At 39.0% G+C, this 23,273-nt stretch overlaps 1 protein-coding gene across 4 annotated transcripts in view; it reads left to right on the top strand.

The window, feature by feature from the left end:
- The first annotated feature begins 442 nt into the window (after positions 1 to 442).
- ATP9B (ATPase phospholipid transporting 9B (putative)) overlaps positions 443 to 23,273 on the top strand; it is a 157,079-nt gene continuing 134,248 nt past the window's right edge. For all 4 annotated transcript variants that reach the window (XM_018081662.3, XM_018081664.3, XM_018081663.3 and 1 more), the window contains exons 1-2: positions 443 to 544; positions 16,003 to 16,176. In XM_018081662.3, the coding sequence (XP_017937151.3) occupies positions 16,040 to 16,176 (137 nt within the window). In that variant the 5' untranslated portion in view covers positions 443 to 544; positions 16,003 to 16,039. The remainder of the gene's footprint in view (positions 545 to 16,002; positions 16,177 to 23,273) is intronic.

Raw genomic sequence — 23,273 nt, 5'->3', positions numbered from 1 at the left:
AGAACGGGTCAGGTTGGAAGGGACAACAGTGGGTCATCTGGTCCAATCTCCCTGCTCCAGCAGGGTCATCCCGGAGCATATGGCACAGGATTGCAACCAGACGGTTCTAGAGTATCTCCAGAGAGGGAGATTCCACAACCTCTCTGGGCAATCTGTTCCAGTGCTCGGTCACTCACACAGTAAAGAAATTCTTCCTCATGCTCAGGTGGAACTTCCTGTGCATCACTTTCTGCCCATTGCCTCTTGTCATATTGCTTGGCGCCACCGAGAAGAGCCAGACCCTGCCCTCTTGGCTGCCCCGCTGCAGATACTAGCGGACATTGCCGCAAACCTCCTCCAGCCCCGGCCCCACCGCCCCTTGTTTACCCCGGGCCCCCGCCCCCTGACGTCACCGGCGCCGCCGTGACGTCACGGGGCGCGGCGCCCCCCGGCGGCGGGGGGCGCCCCCAAGATGGCGGACCAGAATCCCGCTGCGCCCGGTGCGCGCAGCGCCCAGCGCAGGCGCCTATTACAGCAGCGCCGCCGCCGCGCAGCGCCACAGCAGGTTACGGCAGCGCCGCCGCGGCCACTCCTTCCCCCCCCCTTTTCCCTTTCCCCTTCCCCCCCGTCCCCCGGCGGCGGGCGGCGGTGCGCGCCCCTCGCCCAGCCCCGCTGCCTGCAGGGCTCCGGCACCGCCCGCCGCCCGCGGGGAGGGCGCGCAGGGGCGGCGGCGCCGCTGCAGACCGGGGAGGGGGGTGCCGGCAGCCCCTGGCTCCCGCAGGCTTCCCCCCGGCGCTGGCCGCCCCTCCCGGCCCGCGGTTCCCGCGCCCGGGCGGCGGCGCGGGGCCGGGACAGGCAGCGGTGCGGCGGGAGGATGCGCAGGGCCGCTCCCCGTGCGGCCTTGGCTCCCCCGGCCCCGCCGCCTGAACTCCCCGCGACTCGGGTCCCTTGCCAGGAGTTCACTTAGGAGCGGGATGCTCGCGGCGGGGGATGGGCAGGGGGAAGGGGCGTGAATTTGGGCGTCCTTAGTAAATACGGTGCGGGCTGGTTGTTGGGTTGCGGGAACCATTCTTGGATGTGGGAGTTCAAATAACTTCGGATTGCTTGAAATACACTCTGTTGGTGCTTAAGCAATTTGAAGGAGCTGGTTTAAAGGTCTAACATCAAATTAACTTTTCAGGCAGATATTGAACGTTTCTTTGCTTCCCATTATTCTGAACAATTTCTAGGTACACTGTTGTTGTGAGGAAGGAGAAACTTTGGTCCATAATCTTGGTATCTCCATTAGATAGCACTCTTATGGTAGAGGATATAATTATAGTTACTGTTTTGAGTTTTTTTTCCTCTTCTCTTGGTTTTCCTAGGGCACTGGCTGTGGACACAAGGACTGGAGGGAGCAGTTGTAGGATCTGAAGTAAATGGACTTGCTAAAACAGAGTAGTTGGTGCTGTTGTTCTAGTCCAAATAAATCTGTTTCATAATGAATAAAATGTATTTACTTCTTTGTCAGAATAGAATAACTAAAAAAAATGTAGCTTAAAACTGTGCAAAATAGGTTAGACTTAAATTACCTTGTCTTGTTTCTTAAACTAGATAAAAAAGGATTTTTTAATGAACATTCACGAGCTTGTAGGACAGTCCACCCTAGTAGGAGCCTTCCCCATCTCACTAATACTCGAATGTCCAACAATTTGTAGTAGGTTTGTCCTCTGTTTTGAGGTAGGGCAGCTTATCATCACTATCCCCATACCTTAGAGAATTGAAGCAGGGAAAGTGCTTGCTGAAATTTGTTTCTCAGTAGGTGTTGTGCTCGGGAATAAAGGGTGGGACTGGCAAAGCCTCCGTCCAGAGCATCAAAGGTGTTGTAGATTAACCAGGACTGTTTTGGTGACTTGAAAAATTCTGTGGATGGGATGGGTTGAGTCTATAAGTCATAAAGATACAGAGGTTCATTGAAGGTATGTTTGCAAGCAGTGGTTGCATTTCTTTATATAACCTGTTCAATCACGGCTTTATAAGCAGATTTGGCAAACTGTAAGATCTAGCAAGGAACTACCAATTCTGTATTTTCCCCTCTATCTTGTTTGATCAACATCACCCTCCAAAGACTACAGATTACATTTTGTCCAGTTTAGATTACATCTTCAGAGTTATGGTCTTTCATCATCTGTGTTTCTCAAGTGCAGGTGATTTGTATTTAACTTACTGATCCTCCATACCAATGATTATGTATGATTTTCATTACTTTTGTTCAACTTCTTGCAGGTTTAAAAAACTTTTAAAAATTGACAGGGTCATTTATTGTGTTTCTTTATTTTTGATCACTTGATTAGTGAATTCCTCTTCTGAGCTCTGAGAGTTAGAATGCATTTACCAACCTCTTCACTTTAATTGTTCATGTTTTTCTTAATGTGAGTTGAGTAGGTTGGTCATTCTCCTTCAGGAATATCTTGCCCTAGATTTGTGAGACTACCTGTTGTGTACTTTGGAAGGTGTTCCCTGTAACAAAAACATGGAAATGCTTGTGTAGATTCTAGCACAGCTATCTTGTGTAAGGTCAGAAGGGAAATACGGCAGTGCAGACAGTCAAATTACAACTTCTAAGTCTTATGACTCTAAGCTTGTAATTGAACTACAGCTTCTATGTCTTTATGAATCATTCATCCTGCTTTTCTAATCTTTATCTTCAGCACAGACTCTGAAGGAGCCTTGCATTCATGTGGAAACTGCAGCAAAGGTCCTGATGTTGCAGTTACTTATAAGAGTGTTGAAGTCACTGAGGTCTCTGATATGCAAAAAGTTATCGTGTGCATGTATGCTTGACGATTTTACCTAAAAAGGTATAATGCATATCTCTGAAGATGTCTAGAAACAAACACCAGTTAAAATATAGTATAGTTGGTATCTCAGGTTTAATCCAGGATCACCTTAAATGTGCAGTGAGACTTAAAATGCTTGTTCTCATATGTTAGACTTGTATTTGTCATCATCAGCCCCAGAGTAATCAACTGCTAAATACAGGAAGGAAGTTAACTGTCCTGTGCCTGTGTTGTCACGTGACCTGGACGGAAGGAAAACAAGAAGCCTGCTGGAATTTTGAAGCTGATAAGGAGTTAAGCAGTAGACAGCCCTCATTTATCTACAAGCAAAATACCTGGTTTGTTCAGGTGTTCTGCATTTGCTGCTGACAGTGTATACATGCATTTGGCCTGGTGTTGGGACTCTTGAGCTGGTACCAGAAAATCATGTTTTGCCAGCTGTCTCCTGTGTGACATAAATGTAGTTGCACTTCAGGTATTCACAAAGGTGATGTCATGAAGAACACCCAGTCCCTGGAAGGAAACCTCTTGCAAAATTATTCATGGTGTGGGCTACAGTAGTGTATTTATGAATGACACAACTACATATATTAGTGGTTGTGGTAGGGCAAGTTATGGAACAGATCAACTGCTGTTTCTTGTCTCTGCAGTTTGCTCACTGATAGAGCAACTCTGGTTTAAGGCAACTGACTATACTGTTATTTTTGAATTCTTACTCTGTTATGTCATTAGTGAGTAAGAAAATTACACAAGAGGGAAAAAAGAACAAAATAATAGGATAATGTGTCTTTTTTCCAGGTAAATACAGGATACTTATTGCTTAACAACTGGTGAATTGTAGCTTATTTCATGTGAAGTATGTATAATAGAAAAAATGAAATCTATCCCAGACAAAATGGAATGGAAGTCTGCAGAACTTGAAGTTTGATGAGAATTCACATGCTTCCCTGATACTTAAAAATGTTAAACCAGTTTTTGTAGTACATAGAAAATACGATGATTTAATGTCATAATACTGTTCTATTGCTTTTAAAATGTTTTAAATGAAAGCTGTTCCCAGCAATCATGTAGTCCTTGTGGTTATGATTTTCAGGGTATTTGGCTCAGTTTCACAGTGAACCACCAAAAAAGAGACATACAAATGTCAACAGGTAACACTCAGTGCATGTACAGTAATTCTGTGGGTTTAATTTCTGACATAGCCTGACATGAGCTTTAAAATACTTTGATTCCTGCAACCTACTTTCAGTTTTGTTAGGAGTATGTGTTCTAGTTCTAAACTACAATGTGATTTTCATGGTGTAAATGTTATTCTTCATATGCCAGTGGCAAGTGATATGCCAGGTTTTTGATATTTCATGTGTAATAATTAAGACCAAGTAACTGAAAATATTATTTGGTGAGACCATGTAGCAATCAGAGTTGATAGAACCTAACATCTCTTGTGGAATGGTGTTCACAGAAAGCTCATAACTTACTTTACTGTAACTGTGGGTCTGAAAAGCCTGGCAAAATGTCCATAATTGTTAAAAATCCCAGACATTGATATGTATCAGAGGAGTTTACCCATTGAGTGCGTTATATGCAGTGATACTTGGTATTTCTTTGGTTTTCTGAAATGTTGCTAGTCTCTTTCCCTGAGTACTTCTCAATATTTAGAGCAAAAGTTGTTACAATATCTGTGCAGAGTTTTACAGGTTTCAATTTCCTCTTCTCCCCCCCACACCTGGTAATGGAATGATCCTACATATTTCATCCTGAAAATGAGCTTGAAAATGATGGATGAAGCTGAATGACTGACAATATTGACATTAATTTGAATTTTAATATAGCTTCTGTGATAAAGCATTCTGAAGAAAGAACCAAATTTACTTTTGAACATCTGTGTTTTAAAACTGCTGTTGCAAAGTGACAGTAATTTCTTCAAACATCTGTTGTTTGACCAGAAGCAATAACTTGTTTAGTCCAGGAACATAAACTGTAAATGTCTGTTAGGTTTTTTTGATAGAAATAGCATTGTTAGCGCTATCCATCCTGCTGCTCTGGATGTGGTCACAGAAGCTCCTGACAATTGAGCAGCTGTGGGAATGTGGGGGAGTGGGTACTGCTTGTTAATTGTCTGTATGTGTACTGGCACACCTGCACTTGCTTGTGGACAAAGCTCATAACATCATCCTCGTTCCTGTGGTGCTTTGTTTAAATCAGAGCCCTTGTCTTGTGTTGGTTTTCCTCCATGACATACATACAGGAGTGGCACCTAAGTGGGCACACCATTACAGATCAGTCTAACCCACTCTCTGTAGGACAAAAATCTTCTTTATTGGAGGCAGTGACTCAGAGTGAGATGTATTGGTTTATACTGTCATACAAAAATTGCAAATGTTGCAGGTTCAGTTGATATCTGGTAGAAACGCCATGAACTCTGAACAACACGGTATTCCTGGTGTTTTAGGCTACAGCTGCTAATATATAGGTGTTGAAGTGTATTGGAAACGACAACACATTAAAACACACAGCTGTACATTATGCTGCTATATTCAAATGTTCACTTGAATGCACCTCCATCTTTTATTGTAGCTTGAGGAGGAAAGGATCAAATGCGGTGTAAAGAGATCTCATTAGAATAATAGTTAGGAGAGTTGTCTGTACTGCTAAGCCATTGTTACAGATCAATCATTAATGTCCTGTTCTTTTTCCAGGAGAACTCTTGCTCCTCTATTTTTTACAGACTTCACCTGAAATTCAAAGTGTTTCTCTCTTTTGCAAAGTGAAACTTGATTTCATTTAAAAAAATAGTCAAAATTGCTGTAATTGTCTTGCAGGATATACTACCCTTTTTCATTAGCCTTTCCTGGGTTGTGATCTTGGACAGAGATTCACCACTGTTGGGAACTATGTCACCGAGTGACTTTTAGGCTTAGTCTGACATGCCATCTCTTAATTCTGATTCTTCCAGCAGGGTTGTTTGTGTGGCAACTTCATACTTGGGATGCTGTATTTGTATAACAGTGACTGAGTCTATGTTTTCAAGACTCAAGTTATAAAGTACTACTAGTTTTTAGAGCAAGAAGTTAACAGTGATTTTTTTTAAATTTTTTCTAACTTTCTTCTCAATGCACATTTTATGCCCATTGTCAGCAATTTGACATTCCTGAACTGTGTGTTGCTTTCTTTGCCAAAGACTTTATCCACAGGTTAATACTACTTGTTGGGACTGACACCTGATTTAGGATAGGTTCTGAGATTTTTACCTGGAACAAAGATCAAAGTAGTTTGATGTATAAGTTTTGAAAAATAGTCTTGCCATATGTTAATGTTTTCAGAGCTTTTTCTGCAGTGTGCATAGTTATTGTTAGTTGCTGCGGTTTTTGCTTTTCAGAGCAAAATTGAATAATATAATGATATAATGATGCAGGAAGCCATTTATTACATGCATATAGAGCTGCTCATTTCAGCAACTGTTAGGTATTTTTACAAACGATGACACTTTCATTGGTGTCATACCTGAGAAGTAGTTTGTAATACTTAGTCTGCAGACACAAATTTTGATGACATAGGAACTTTAAGTGATTTTAGTAAAAAAGTAATTTTTGATTGCAGTTCTTTGACTTAACATTACTTAGAAATGTATATTTGGAAAAAGTTGTCCTTATAGTTTTCACTAGTAATACTCTTTCACACCAAAACAGGTTTACAGTCATAATTTTTAGCATGGTTATTCTTACAGTCATTATCCTGATCTGAAATGTTTTAATCATTAGGAAAAAAAAAGTTTGAGAACTTCAAGTTACTATTGCAGATGATGCTGTTGTTTGCAATGAGTACATGTGACTGCATGTGCCATAAAATAAACTTTATAATGTATTTCTAAGGTTGGTCATGTTTAAGCTATTATTTTTGCATGCCTTCGTGTTTTGTATATATAGTATCTAAATACAGTGATTTGTGTTGCTTGGGCAGGCATTTGGATTGCTAAGAACAGGGAGAGAAAACAATTGATTGGGCTACAATGTCAATAACAATACCCAGTGACAGTGATAAAATGGCCCCGTTGTTCTAATCAATGACATACCCTACTAATTAAAAATAGGGTTCTAGTGAATGTAGATGATGTTTCCTCAGGTCCTGCTGTGTATTTAGGTATTTCTGGTTCCTATTTGTTAAATACAGAGACTCACTCATCTTGTCATGGGTTGAAAAAGATCTTGTGTTAGGATATGCATAGTGATTTGTAAGGTAAGCAAAGAGGAGTAAAGAAAGGTGCCTTTTTCATGAAGGCTTTGTTACACAGATCTTCTGTTTGCTTCTTCTGTATATTGTTCTGGTAAAGAAAGTGTGACGTAGGGGAGAGAGAAGAAAATAGCATTCAGAGTATTTGGGGTTTGTAGGTGTCTGGTGGAACCTGTAGTATCTGTTTTAAGCAATTTTTGAGAAGCTCCTGATGAAAGGGAGCTGCCTTGGTAATAACTTTGTATTCTGCTTTTAGACCTTCATCTCAACAGATATTAGGGTTTTGCCTTTAGTTCTTCATATTAGAAGATGCCAGCTTTTCTTTTTATTTTTTTTTAGTGGTGGTAGTAGTTCACAAATGCTGCCTTATGATTTTCCAGACTATCTCTCTGTATCACTTAGGATATGGAGGGGTGACAATTTATTTGGTCTTATTGCAGAATTTGGTCATATTCATCTCAGTGACACAGTCAGTAATAAACTTGCCTGTGTACAGTAGAAGTACTTTTTCCTTCTATTTTGGATGGATAAACATGCACTATGATGAAAGTGTTGTACTAGATTTTTAAAAATTCTGTTATGCAAGGACACAAAAGCAAAATTATCTATTGAAACTGGGTATAAATGTTCAGCTCCACAAATATTCAGCTTTCTTAAAAGCTGTCCAAACGTATTTTCCTTTTTTTTTTTTTTTTTTTTGTAATAACTGCTGGAATACTGTGTTTACTGTTGTCTTCTGTGTAGACATCTCTGACACACCTGTCCCTGATAGTGCATATAAATTTTCAATAGGATTATTTTGTGTATGACTGTGTATTTTTTTTAGGCCAGGACTTGCATTCAGAGACTACCCAAGTAATGCTGATTAGGGGTGCACTTACATTAGAGGCTCAGCTAAAGCTGAATTGGGACAAATAGTGTCAAACTCTAATCAATTCTAAAAACTTCTGAATAGCTTTTCTGTGTTTTGTAGGAAGCGTTTAAAGGAAATTCTTTAAATTTCATGCACTTAGCCACAGAAGATTTTTCCACTTTCAAATTCTGTTGTAATCTAGGAACAGCATGATTGCTTTGTAGTTTACTAGAATTTACTGCTGTGTGAGGTGTTTCAAATTAGAGGAAAATTGTAATTCCCAATTTTTAGAAATGCAGAAGAATATTTGAGGAAAATAAGTATTTGTAATTTGATTTTTTTCTTGGGTAGGTTCTAGCAAAGCAATCTGTTTTATGGAGACACTGGTTATTTGAATAAGAAGAGCAAGAATATAAAAATACATTGTATACTTATAAACATGGTTATGGATGAATGTGCCTTTCTTAATAAAATTTTTACTGCTGCAGTTTCCTGGGAATTTTTATTTTGTTATAGGATGTGATCTGAGCAGTTTTGTCAGTGATACAGGCAACCTACAGGAGTTGCTGATTTGGTGGTTTGTCTTCTAAGTTTTTGTATATATATACCTGTCATTACTGGAGATGGAGCAGGATATGGATGAGACAGATTGTGCAGCTTACTCTGTGTCTTTCTTCTGCTCATGACCAGAAGCAAAGGGAGCCCTGTGGCTGTCAGTCACTCAGCCAGATCACCAGCACTTGACATGATGGGACACAGTCACAGCAGTGGATGGGGGTAGCTCACCTGCCAGGAAGTGGTCTTTTTCAGATTTTCTACTCAGATAGAACTTCTTCCACTGCTGCCTCTGTTCCACGCTACTCTGCATCCCAGGGCCATCTCCTTTGTCCAATTCCTGTATAGACTCATGGCCACACCTGCGTTTTTCCTCCCTCACTAGCTTTGAGAAATACTGCTTTAAGACATAAGCTTTGTTTTTCCTTCTTGTGAATTGTGGTGGATAGCACAAGTGATAGGAGGCAAAGAAGCAGTATTTATGCAGTATCTGACACAGTGCTTATATTCCTATCTCAGTCTTTTAAGCAGGCAGATAAAAAACATCATCATAGATGCTGCTTCTGCATTTGTCAAGTGAGTAAAACCAGAAAAGTGTGCAGTCACATTTGCCCTGTGCCTTGCACCTTCATGCTGCACCCTTGAACATTGCTCTTTTAGAGTAATGGAAAGCTGGCAGAAAATACAGAAATTATTATGGATATAAATAAGTAGCCAAATTAGAATTAAATGAATTAAAATGGTTTCCATTAGCAGTTATGGTACCTATGGAACTCTGCAGTCACTTCTACTCTGGCAAACAGCCATCAAAGTGGAATGATGCAAACACACGTGACTTGAGGCATCATTTTCACAGCAGATATTTATGTCAAAATTTCACTTAAAAGTATTTATTGTACATGGTTTCCTTTCAGTTAAATCTGTTAAATGATATTCCTAATAACAGTCAGATTTTGTTGAAAGTTGTTTAATATTAATGTTCATTTTTCCTTAGGAAACCATTCTTTTTTCAAGATATTTTCATCATACCTGATTTAGTAGCAGTCATGCTGAGAGTTTTGATGTCTTCACTCTAGCTTCTTTATTCATGTTGCTTTCAGTGCTTCCCTATTTTAATACAGGTTTCTAGGATTATACTTAATTGATTTGTCACTCAGAGAAAATCAGCACTTCAAGCAATTAAGTGCAGAAAAATACTAGGTAACAAAGACACAAAGATTTTTGTCCTCATCCTAGTTATGAAAAATCCATTATTCATTATCTTACTGTTTTTAAATACTGAAGTACAATTTTCTAACACAATAGCAAAATTGCTTTTGAAACAGAATAAATTGCTTGCCACTTGAGAAGCTGTATTTTGAAGTCAGGATTACCAAACATGATGGTGCTTATGCTCATTATCTTCACTACTTGGTGAAGCTCCGTATTTAAGAGTGCAAACCTAGATACCGATTGTGGAAAAAAACTTGTTTTTAATATAATGGCAAACAAACCTTAAGGAAATTATGATTAGGACATCAGTGTACTCTGCAAATATTATCACGTTTACAAAGTAGATTTAAATATTATATGCATCTGTGAATGTGTTTCCCAGTCAAGTCCCTTGCATTAACATGTTCCTTCAAGAGCCATTTAACCATGTTTGCTTTGTTACCTTTGTATATAAAGAATATTATTTTCCAAACACACACTGGTTAACTTTGTATGGAGGAAAAAGGCATCTGTTACTTTGTGGTATCTTGCTGTACATTCCAGTACAGCTAGCAGACTGTGATTTCACTGGATGGTGTTACAAATACACCATTAATTGGATGTCCAGGAGCAAAACACAATGCAACAGAAAGCTCTCTCAAAACTGTGATAATGTAATTTGCAAATATAACTAGGAGAGATTATAAAAGCATTGAACAGGAGTCTGTTTAAATGCAGGCCTGTCCTACTGGAAGTCTTAGCATAAAGTAAAGTCTTAAGTTTTCTTCTAAGCAGTGGTTTTATTACCTAGTGTTAATCTAGTCTGAGAGTAATCCGTATAATGTAGTATAATATGCATGTTAACCTATAATAACATCTGTGTTTTGTGAAGAGAATTTTTTCTATTATGTTTTTTCCTAATGACTGTTGATAATAATAGTAAGGGAAAATATACTGCTAGATTGTCATAGTAAACCAACATCAGATGCAGCTTTTTGCAAACAACATTGTGAAGATCAAGTTTTTAATTTTTTTTTAATTTTTTTTTTAAGTGGGTACTGGTAGTAATAATTCTGAAAGCATTTCTCATGCCCTATTTTGACATAATGAACTTTCTGGGAACTTGTAACTATTAGCATTTACACAACTTGATTAGTTTGAAACTTTGGTCATGTTTTCTGCAGTCTGGTTGTGCTTTTGCATCTTCTGCAACAGATGAAGATTTCTTGTCACAAAGTCTAATGTGTTTAAGGTTCCAATACTCAACTGACTTGCAGCTGGGGTGGGAGGTGTTTATTTATTATTATTATTCCTAGTTATGCACTGTTTTCTAATCTGGTCTGAACACATTGTTAACATCCCTTAATGATGTACCATACCGTGTTATTCCAAGGAGGTGCAAAAATCTGCCAAAGAAAAGAGGGAGCTAATGATTTGTTAATCAGTAGTGGGTTGGGGTTTTTTTCCCCCTTCCTTATTAGAGCTTCCTTCTTAACTATGTTAATACCAATTTATTATATGGCCAGTGTAAAGTATGTGGTGTACTTTTTCAATAGAAATCTAATAATTACAATTCAATCTCTCCCTCCCTTTCCTGGCATCCAAAAAGGTTAGTATCTGCTTTAGTATATATTTCTCTATACAATAGGGCTCAACACAGAAAATCTAGGGGAAAAGGAAATGGTTTTAGATTTTTGTATTAAATATATAGTGAGTTGAAAAAATGCAAACCCAGTGATGATGCCTTTTCGTGATTAGTCCCGGTGTTTGTAATATTACTTTCTTTTTAAAATGCTTGGTATGTCTATCAAGACTTTGAACAGAATACTGCTCAGGGTGCTGTTCTCTGTCAGCAGAACTCCCCCCTGCTCAAGCAAGGCCACCTAGACGTTGTTGCCCAGGATCACGTCCAGAGAGTTTTAAACATCTCAAAGGATGGAGATGCCACGATGTCCCTGGATAGCGCTTGCGGGTGCTCACTTATCCTCATGTTAGAAAAGTGTTTAATGATGTTCCGATGGCACTTCCTGTGTTTCAGTTTGTGCCCATTGCCTCTGGTCACCACTGAAGACAGCCTTGCTCAGTCACCTTTGCAACCTCCCTTCAGGTGTTTGTTCATAGAAATCAATAAGATCCTGCCTATGCCTTGTCTTCTCCAGGCTGAGCAGTCCCACTCTTTTATCCTTTCCTTCTAGGAGAGATGCTGCAGTCCTTTCATCATCATCATGGCCCTTCATTGGACTCTATTCAGTATGTCCGCGTCTCTCTTGCACTGAGGAGCCCAAGTGTGGCCTTACCAGTGCTGAGCAGAAGAGAAGGATCTTCTTCCTTGACGTGCTGGCAACACTGTGCCTAACACAGTCCAGCATACCAGTAGTAGCTTTCTTTGCAGCAAGGGTACATTGCTGGCTTATGTTCAACTTGGTGTTCACCAGGATCCCCAGGTCCTTTTCTGCCAAGTTCCTTTCCTTTAGTAGCCCCCAGCCTATAGTGGTGTGTGGGGTTGTTCAGGTGAAGGAATTTGCAATTCTTGCTGAGCTTCCTGAGGTTCCTATCAAGCTGTTTCTCCAACCTGTCAAGTTTGTGCTGGATGGCAGCACGCTCATCTGGCCTATCGTCACTCCCTTTGGTTTTTGTGTCATCTGCAAACTTGCTGAGGGTACGCTTTGCCCCATCACCCACCTCATTAATCAAGATGTTAAACAGGACTGGACCCTCTATGGACCTCTGGGGTACACTGACCTAGTTTACTGACCTCCAACTAGACTTTGTGCCACTGATCACCACCCTCTGGACCTGGCCATTCAGACAAAATTCAGTCCACCTCAATGTCTGCCCATCCAACTACTACAGCAGCAGTTTGTCTATGAGAATTTTATAGGAGACAGTGTCAAAGACCTTACTGAAGTCCAAGCAGACACTATCCACTGCTCTCCCCTCACCTACCAGGCCAGTTATTTCATCTTAGAAGTTTATCAAGCTGGTCAAGTATGACTTCCCGTTGGTGAAGCCATGCTGACTACTCCTGATTTTGTTGTCCTTTGTGCAAAAGGTTTCCAGAATGATCTGCTCTATCACCTTTTCAGGGGTTGTGGTGAGCTGAATGGGTCTGAACAGGTTCCCTGGGTCCTCCTTCTTGCACTTAAAGATAAGAGTGTCATTTGCTTTCTTTCAATCTTCAGTCACTTCTCCCAGTTGCCATGATTCATCAAAGATTATTGAAAGTGGCCTTGCCATGACAACTGACAGGTTCCTCAGTACTTGTGAGTGCATTCCATCAGGACCCATAGGCTTTTTTATATTTTTATATATATACATAAATATATATTCCGTTTGCTTAAATGTTCCCTGACCCTCATCTTCCTTGCTTTAGGCCTTCCTCCTGTTCTCTGAGACCTGGGTCTCCTGAAAGCCAGTCTTGCTAGTCAAGGCTGAGGCAAAGAAGAACCCAGTGCCTCAGCCTCTTCCATGTCCTGTGTAACTACATCCCCATCTCATTCAGCAATGAGCCCATATTCTCCCTAGTCTCCTTTTGTCACCTGCGTACTTTCAAACTTGTCTTTGACATCTCTGGCCAGATTCAATTGCATTTGGCTGTAGCTTTCCTAGCTTTTTCTCTGGAAGCTTGGATAATGTTTTTGTATTTGTAATGGTTTGAGAGCCCCAAAAATCCAATTCCCGAGTTCAAGCCCCCTCCCACATCTCAGCCCAGTGTGAGATGGATTTTCTATGGATCAAATCTCTTTTCCCTCCAAATAAAAGTCCAGGAGGGAAGAAGGAAGAGATCCTTTCCACTTTCAGAGCAGCAGTCTCTCTTCCTCCATGCAGCAGCTGTAGCTGGATCTTTTATCATTACACACGAGGGGGGTCTCCAAGCCCCTCTTGGCCCTTCGACTCCAAGCGAGGGTCTTTCTCTTCTGTGGGCTGTGTTCACCAGGACAAAGGTCGCTTCACCACGTCATATCACGAAGTGCAGAAGCCTTCGTGACGGTCTCTATCCCCAGGGATTCAAACTCCCTTGCAGAGCTCCTGTGCTCTGATCTCAGGCTGCTAGCTTAGCAGCAACAGCGGGAGGGCGAGGCCCTCCTCCACATTCCATTCTGGCCATTCTGGTCCAGCTCCAGGATGCCTGAGCTTCTTAGCTCCTCTCTCTGCAGCACATGCTGCATTTTAGGACTTCCATCCAGTAGGAGTCCATCTCCTCCACTTAGGAGGGATTTCAAAAGGAGTTTGGGGGTTTTGGTTTTCAGTTCTTACCCAAACTCTGTCTCTGTAGGGCTTAGTTCTGCTCTCTCTCTCTCCATTAGAGATCTCTGTGTCTTCCCTCCTTGGCTGCAATGCCTGTTTGCTGTTTCTTATCTTCTCTGGCTCTTTGCCACTGTTCTCCAGTCAGTACTGTTCTGCCGCTGCTCCGTCTGCTACTCACAGTAGAGAAAAAACCTCCCAGCTTCTCAACTACAGATACTTAGCCCAGTCTTACACTGTTCCAAGTCCCTGTAGCCCTCCAGCCCGGGGCTGGGGGAAGGCCCAGCCCTCAGTGGGGCTCCTGCCCCTTCTCCTTGTGGCTTTCACAACATGGCCACCTCTCCAACTACAACTACAACTAACTTTCTTTTCTGGTCTGAGTGTGATATGTTTATATTTTGCAAAAGCACTCATTGGCTCAACCCCAAGGGTAACCACCCCCTGGGGGGTTACCATTTTATAACTTTAGGGGGAAAACTGTTTTTTTCTCCCACCACAGTGTTCCTCCCAGGTTACCTGTCCTTATTTCTACCCTCTGTGCATTTTTGTGTCCGCGTTTTGACAGTTTGTCCAGTTTTGTCCTTGTTTGTCCAGTCAGGGCCTCCTGACATTTTTGCCTAACTTCCTATTCAGTGGGGTGGGAATCTCTTGAGCTTGGAGGAGCTGATCCTTGAATACTAACCACCTTTTTTGGGCCCCTCTTCCTTCTCCTTATTCCATGGGACTCTTTCAAGCAGTTTTTGAAAAGGCCAGATCTGTTCTGATTTCCAGAGTTATGAGCTTGTTTGCCACCCTCATCCCTGCTCTGAAGGTCTTGGACTCCACCATCTCATGGTCAGTGGAGTATGAGGTTCAGCGGGGCAGCTCTTCTCGTCGCCCCTCCTGAGTAATTAGGGAGGAAGTTGTCAAAGCACTGCAGGACCCTCCAGGATTACCTGTGTGTTGTTCCTCCAGCAGATACCAGAGTGGTGAAAGTTTCCCATGAAGACCAGTGCCTGAGAATGTGAAGCTGCTCCTTTCTGCCTGCAAAGGGCCTCATGTGCTTGTTCTTCCTATGCAGGTGGTCTCTAGCAGACACCTACTAAAATGTTGCCTTTACCTGTCTTCTGTTTAATCCACACACAGAAGCCCTCTGTTGCCTCCTCATCCGTCCCTAGGCAAGACTTCATGCACTCCAGCTGCTCACTGCATAAAGGGAATGAATTTTTGGTTTTGTTAATTACTGATTTTATATAGATTGTTTTTACATTGCCGTGGGGAAAATGGGACAGTCCCAGGATTTACCTTGTAAGAAATGACTTTACGGTACAGCTTCATAAAAATCAAACGTACTAATTCTGAGTAATAGTGCTGCTTCTTTCAATCATCCTCACAAAGGTATAGAAGTATGAAATGAGTAAGTTAGTCAATTTACATTCACTGAGGGGAATTTTCTTGTTGAGTATTCCAGTGTTTTGTCTTAGCATAAAAAGCGTTCCAGAAATGTAAAATTAGAGTAGATAATAGTTTTTGGAGAGGAAAGGACCGTTGTTAGCTTAATGTTGTTTCCATGGGTCCCACAGGCAAATCTGTTTTGACTCACCGAATGTTTGTGTGTAGAATTATAAAAGTAACTATAATGTTTTAGTAATTAAAACTAAGATACTGATGTGTTGTGTAGAAAGTGAGACTTGAGGGCCTGTGCACACAGGAACAGACATCAGAAAAGCAGGTTAAAGAATCCTGGTGGAAATATAAAGTCTGTACTTCCATGAAAACTCAGTCACTTCTGTCTGCTATAAGCTTTGCAAAGTACACTCTGTATAACAAAATCTTGTGAAGAATCCTTTGGAAAATAGGAAGCTGCAACTTTGTATGCACAGATTATATAAGAAACAAGAATTTTCCTGGAATGATTTATACTATGATTGACAATGATTAGTTGCAGGCCTTTTTGCTGTATTACACAATTTTAATTGAAATCAGAATTTCTTGCTAATATGTTAGCACAAATTCATGAGATGTTTAGATGAAAATATCTCCCTAATAAAATTCCATATGGCAAAAATTAACCTGTTACTTTAGGAGATTCCCAGTAATAAAAAGTGATGTATTGGCTATTTATTTAGTGCTTTTATTTAATTTTGCCAGGTACCAAGTGGAAGATGAGTCCTCTCATTTGGATGAAATGCCACTAATGATGTCAGAAGAAGGCTTTGAAAATGATGAGAGTGATTACCATACTCTACCAAGAGCCAGAATTTCTCAGAGAAGAAGAGGCTTAGAATGGTTTATCTGTGGCGGCTGGAAGTTCCTTTGCACTAGGTTTGTTGCATACTAGCACTTTATATTGAGATATTAAACAAATTAAATAAGTAGTAACTTTGTATTTTGCGATGTGTGCAGAGTACAGAACACATTTGCTTGACAGAGTACATGACATTTGCTTGTCATGAACCTTTTGATTTATTTGCCTGCATTTTCCCTACTAGGACATTGCCAGCTGTTCATAGAAAAATCTCTGAAGAGCTGCTTCTCCTTTCTGCTTTGCTGACTTGCAAGGAAAAGGCTTCTAAGAGAAATCATGAGCTAAACTTGTATTAATATGAGGTCCATAATCTGGCATTTAAACCTGGTTCTCACTTCTACTCAAAACCACATCAGGGGAGAGGGGTTAAATCTTTTACTTTTGAGGACGTTAGTGTGTTAAGTTGACAATATATAAATTTTATTGATGTTGCTGAAAGGAAGAAGTACTTTCATTAACTAATGATTAGCTAACTCTTCAGCTTAAAAGGTTAAAGTATAACTGGTGGTCTTGGAGTGAATTACAACTGGGATTAGCTCTTGTGATTTGGTTCTTATGTAGAAACTTTCTGTGGTATACTCTGCTGTATGCAGTTGCCTTGGAGTAGTAATTTTCTAATGAATTGTTAGCAAAATTTCTGAATATAGAAATTGCTATTAGGATGATTAAGAATCTTCTTTTTTCTTTAATCGTGAATGATAAAATCTGAGAATCAGTCAAGTAAAGTAAGTGAAGTATTTTCAGTGAATTTAAATGATGAATGCTTTTTTTGGCAGATGACTTTAGAATTAATTTAGATAGAAGTCTTCACAGGTGGTTTTCATGGCACTTCAAGAGGCCTGATACTGTTGTTTTACCTAAACAAAGCTCTGTTTATACACCTTCAGTTTTTTGAAATAATTACGTTCTACAGCTTAAAAAAACTATAATCTGAGTTGATTTCTTTTTTATATAATAATTTAACAAAACCTCATGAATTATTAATTTTATCATAGGGAATAAGTGTTTTGAAAGTAGAAGGAAGGAGACAAGATAGCAATGTTTACAAAAGCAATGCTCATATATGCAAATGGATTTTGGAAGCAATGTTTCTGTTACAGAACTAGATTGTAGTTTTTAGAAAAAAATTGTAAGTATTTAAAGAGGCTTTTAATCTTTTACATGTGTCTTAAAGTTGAAATACCTTCCAAATAACATATTTTATGTGAGTTCAGTTCTGTAAATATTAGTGATTATTAGTTACTGTGATTACATTCCGTAAGTTTCATGAAGACAGGTGGACCAGTGAAAACTGCACCCTGACAGTTACCCTGACAGAGGATTTACTCTGTTTGGATAGAGATAAACAATTGCAGGATGAGTTTATGTTGGAACTAATTAACAATTGTAAGAGACTGTCACAAGAAAGTGTTATTAATCCTGAGGATTGCAAAATTTTGTGATCCTTCTTGCTTTTTAAAATTGATAAGTACATCTCAACTTTCAGTGGAGCTCAAGCCTAGAAACTTCCGAACTTATTTGTTAAAATACTTGAGCCATGTTTGTGATGGATTTTTGAGAATGAAAAGAGAAAGGAAATTGGATTAATTTTTTTGCTACATCTTACACATATTTTAATGCTAATGTAGGTGTGTAAAAGAAAAACCTTCACTAAGGAAAAGGCCTTAGAGAGGAGTGTGACTTCTTCTTTGTTGAGTTCCTCAACTGAATTTGGACATAGAATCCATTTGGTCTTGTACTTATACCTAGAGGCGTTTTAATCACATTAGTTTTCTACAATGGAATATTATAGTAGATAATTTTAATTTTTCGTGGGAAAAAAATAATGAAAAAATGACCACCAGATCCTAGCAGAAGCTTGACATTTCAGTAGGGTATTAACAGGCAGAGGATATGCTCACAGGAAAGGTGCAGATAACCTGTTTAGATGAGATGGGGAAAATTACCTGGAAGGAAGGTCATCCCATGGTATCTTAACTACTGGTCCAGTCAGGCTGGATAAAAACCTCGTCTTGGGTGAGTGCCTCTGAGTGATTATGTTATAGGGAGGTTTCATCTGAGCTGAGAGCACTGTTGAAGCATTGTTATTGACAAAAGTCAGGGAGGTACAGTCAGTGTAAGTTATTCTTTTTGACGGTTTCTCATTATAATAAAATGTTACGAATTTTTGCTGGGGCCCACAGAATACTTGAGTTTTTGAAATGCCTAAAGTTTACCTAGGATCATGGAAAAGATCATGCAGGAAGTCTGGAGGGTACTGTATTATATAACTGTGCAGTTATATACACTTACATAAAATGTAGAATGAGTTGCAGTGTTTTTATGGGGTGTAAAGTATTGAGTTGGGATAGAATTGTGTGTTGATGCTTTCACACTTGAAATGGAGAAAAACATCTGAGAAAACAATTTGCATGTTTGTTAGTGTATACATTTTATATAAACAACTGAAATTTATTTCCAGAAGACAAATTGCACTCTTCTAAGTGTAATGTAAGATTCTGAGACCCATTCAGTTAAACAGAATTTAAAATTTTACTCTGTTTTTATGGAAATCAGTATCTCATACCTGAGTCTGAGTGAGGTTGAAATCTCAACCTCCCCATACAGAATTTCTTTTTGTGCTTTAAACTAAATTGTAAATTTTTCAAAGCTGTGACAGAAAGATGACAGAAAGACTAGGCATTTGTCTGGAGCAGAGTTCAGGGGGCCCCTGATTTCTTTTGGGTTCTCAGTGAAAAGTCTTGTGTTTGTGTTCAAAATCACTTTACTTGTTACAAACAAACAAAAAACCCCATACCCACTAGGGGGTTTTGTCTGTCTTGCATTGTTAGGTTTAATCTCATTTTTGTGAGAGGAAGTTTTCCATCTCTTTGCAGCTTTAGAGTTTTATATTGTATAAATTTTGTTGCTACATCGCAAACTGTTACTGCTTAATTGAAAAAGTTTTACCAGTTTTGCAGTAGCAAATATGGAAGGTTTGACAAAGTTCACTGTACTGGAGAAATGATTTTGGAAAAATCCTTTATCCAGCTTTTAACTTCTGTTTAGACAATAGACTTGTTGATCAGAACTGAATGGTGTGAATTTTATTTGCAAATCTGCAGCTCTTTAAACAGTTTTTACATTTGGAAGAAAAAAATCATAATCAAATGTTGTCTTTGATTTTGAACAAACTGGAGACTTAATTCAACCAATATAACTTTTAACTTCAGAAACCGCTTATTTCTTGCTTTCATAGCACAGTTAAAAGAAAACTTTGTGATATAGCAGCTGTTTTGTGGTTGTAATCATTTCCCCTTTAACTTACAAATTCTCTTCAAGCTTGTGAAATTATAATGCACATAGATCAATACTCTGGAGTTCTTTGGGCTGGATTGATTTCTTTCTCATGAGATTTACATTCCACTTGTTATCAAAAAACACTTTGTCCCTATGAAAATGGTGCCATTGAATGGCATTTCCATATGAAGTGAAGGGGATATCAAATGCTGGGATTAATTTGGGCTCTAAGATGGCCTGTACGCTTTCAATTAATCTGCAACGCATTTGTTATGCAGAAGCATGGGAAAATGCTGATCTTTTAAGAATGACATGACCACTGTGTTGCTTTTGGCCTGATTACTGAAGCTACCTGTTGAGTACAATAATTACAGTATGTTTTCTTTGCAGAACTAGTTTCTACTACTTAAAACCTAATAAGGAAAAGCTGACCCTTGCAGGCAATATAGAGCTTTTATATTATCTTCCCATTCTGATGAAAGTGCTGTTTTGTGAAAGATACTGGCAGTTAAGCTTGTAGGATAAAAGTAATGAAAAGAGAAAATAAAAAAACCCTTTATTATTAGAGCTGCAGAGTCAGTTGAGACTTTTACTTTAGCTTTTGACTTTGAGAGATATGCTCTATTTATGAAAAAGTTAAGGGTTCTTATTTAACAATTACTCCAGCTTTTGGTTTGTTGGTGGGGTTTTTGGTTTTGGGGCTTGTTTGGGGTTTTTTGGCTGGTTTTTTGCTTGTTTGTTTTTTAATTTAAATGTGGCGTTGGTTACTAATATGAAGACTGCTTATTGTTCCCTCAAATTAAAAAAAGTACATTAGGAAGCAGGGTAGTAAAAAACCATTTAATAGATGTACCTTGAATTTCTTTTATAAATTACTATATTTTTCATATATGCAATCTGTTGTATTGATATAGACAACACAGCTTACACCTGACTTAAGGTAAAAGCTTTCTTTGCATATGTTGAATTTTCTGGTCAAGGGCATTTGAAATACAAACTTAAATCAGTAAATAAGGATGTGATTTATATATTTTTCTTTTTAATTGCTGGATCCTTAGTGTAAGATGTGGTTTTACAAAAGAGTTCGGTAAAATCTGAAGTGTGTCTTGACTGTGTGACATCTTACATTATGGTTTTAGGCCCTTTGAAGCTCAGAGAATGCTACTCTGATTTATCATATAAATTTACTGGGTACAAAAGCCCAATAAAGGGTCTGTACCCTTGCACAAAAATATTTTCTGTATTGGGGAATGTTAATTAGAAGAACAGATTAGGTATTTGTTGTTGGAAGTTGATAATCTTGAGTTTCAAAAATATTGGGTCGACTTCATTGTTGTTAAAAATCTGAACTAAAGTAAACAGATTAGGATTTCTGAGGTGAGCATGTCCACCTCTGATTCTTCCTGTAAAATAGCATTAATTACTGCTAAGACTGTAAGTGGCAGAATCTAACTGATTTTTACTTTTAAGGTAGTAAAGCTCATCTGAACCATGAAAATACTGATTTGGGCATAACCTGTAATATTATCATCATCTGCAGTTGTCTCGCATCTGAGGACTTGTGTTGTTAGCTCTGTGTCAGTCAAATCCCTTTTATCAAAGGTATCTCAGTTGTTTCCCAGTCAGGCATCACTCTTGTGTCTGTACTTTTTGACATTTGCTAAACTAGTGGTCATTATGGCATCTCTTGATCTGTAGTAAAAAAGGTAGTTTCAAGAAGGGGAGATTCCATGTCAAGGACGACAGTATAATTATGTCACTTTAGTTGAATGTTTAATTTTAGCAATATCTGAGGAAATGATTCCACAAAAGGCACTGTGCCTAATCAAATGTAAAGTCTGTTTACAGTTTAAAGTCAAAAACTGATTTAAACAATTCATCATTTCAAAGGCTGTCAGGGAATTTCTGTCTATGGGATTGTAGATAGAAGCTGTCTTGCTTATTCACTTTCCTCAGGAAAAAACTATTTTCCTTGTTACATTTTTTTAATATACATCTAATCTATCTCTTTCGTGTCTCCACACCCTTGCCCTGGAAACTAAAAAGTTTAAAGCTTTAATGCCATGAGCAGTTTTATCAAGTGTAACCAAGTTGGCACTGAGTGGAATCGTTCCACCTTCTGCTGCGAGTACATAAGCTGCATTGTTTCAACTACTATTACAGTTTTTTAAAGATCAGCGATGGATCTAAGTGAAAATAGTCCCCTTTTATTCTGCATTAGTTTACAGCTGGATCAATTTGCTGGCCTGGTTTTCCCATGCATTTGTGTGAGTATTTGTGCCAGCATAAGGGAAGGAGCAAGAATCCACACCTTTGTTATGGGGGAAGGCCATTTTGGCAGCAGAAGTGTAGGTTCACAGCCAGTAAACTGTTTGTGGAACCATGACATAGAAAGACTGCAGTTCATTTTGCTTTAAAGACAAATTTAAGTAATGGTCAAGATAACTTGATTTTTCTGATTTGTGTGTTACTAAATAACTGGGCTGAATTTTGAATGTTGAGCGAACACTGTTAGAATTTTTGTGATTAAGTAATTCTTTGTCGCTGTGTAAAGTGATTTGGGAAAAGTTGATGAATGGGCTCCTATTTGTAACAAAATGAAATGCATGTTTATGTAGGATGAAACCAAATTGATGTCTATCCCATAGTGAAAGTTTCAGGGAGGAAATCTTACGAATCCAGCATTTAAAATTTAAGTGTTTTAAATGTCAGCTTGTGAGTATTGATGTAGTGGCATTTCCGTAACAAAATGATTGTTGCTTTGAATGCTTTTATTATTGCATAACTTCTGATTCTCTTTAGAAAGAACCTACAACTTTTGAATTCCATTCTTTGGCAAAATTACTTTGTAATAAGCATGGGATAACGTAGACTACAGATAAGAACATTTGAATTGGGATTGTGGCAATGTCAGCTAACTATCAGCCTGCCTTTCCCTGCGATAGTTGTGTGTAGCATGATTCTATAATTGTGAATAAACAGACTAGGAAAGGACCTTAAGAGGTTATCCAGTTGATTCCTTGCCTGCACAGGATGAATTATACCTATCACTTAACGTCTGATCTTACCAGATCTGTTCTCAGTAGTAGCAATTCCAGCCTCTCTGAGTGTTTCCTCCACCCTTGTCATTAAGAGTTTACTCAGTATGTGTCCATGTTATGACTACCCTGCTTATTGATTTGCCACAGTTGAAGTCTGTCATTACTTAATAATGGCAGACCTAGAGAATAATTGTCCCTCTTCTCTTTGCAGCTGGTTCTTACGTACTTGAAACTATATTAGGTCCACACTCAGCCTTCTGTGAACAGCTCTGTTTCTTTTGGTGTATCTAGTAGTCAGCCTGGCCTGCTTTCTAGACCTGTAATTGTTTTCTTGCTCTTCTGTGTGGTCTCTGTTTTACCAATAGGCCTGTTTGTTGAAATCTGGTATTCAGGATGGTATTGTAAGCCAGCTGAGATCATGCTAGCAGTGGATTGAGAGAAAGGAATATGTTCATGACTTGCTAAAAGTATGTCTGTCCATGCTGAACAGATACATGCCCTTTTTTGCACATGTATTTCATTCTCATGCAATAACTGAGTCCTTCTCTTTTGAGCTGCTACCTACTATTTCCCAGTTCTGTATATCTGTAGTTGATTATTTCCTTGTAAATGAACTATGTTGTGCTTGTCCCTGTTTAACTGTGTTCTATCACTTCCAGATAGTTTTTGTCATCTGTCAAGACAGCATTGAATTCTGATCTCCTCTTTGCATGTACCCCTGTCTGTTCTAGTTTTCTTGTTGTCTGAAAAATGAAATATTCGGTAGTAAATTACCCAGTAAGTTCTGAATAAAG

This window comes from Manacus vitellinus, unplaced genomic scaffold (assembly GCF_001715985.3).
Source record: "Manacus vitellinus isolate BGI_N305 unplaced genomic scaffold, ASM171598v3 scaffold_55_pilon, whole genome shotgun sequence".
Classification (NCBI taxonomy): domain Eukaryota; kingdom Metazoa; phylum Chordata; class Aves; order Passeriformes; family Pipridae; genus Manacus; species Manacus vitellinus.
This window is presented reverse-complemented; position numbering and strand designations above follow the sequence as displayed.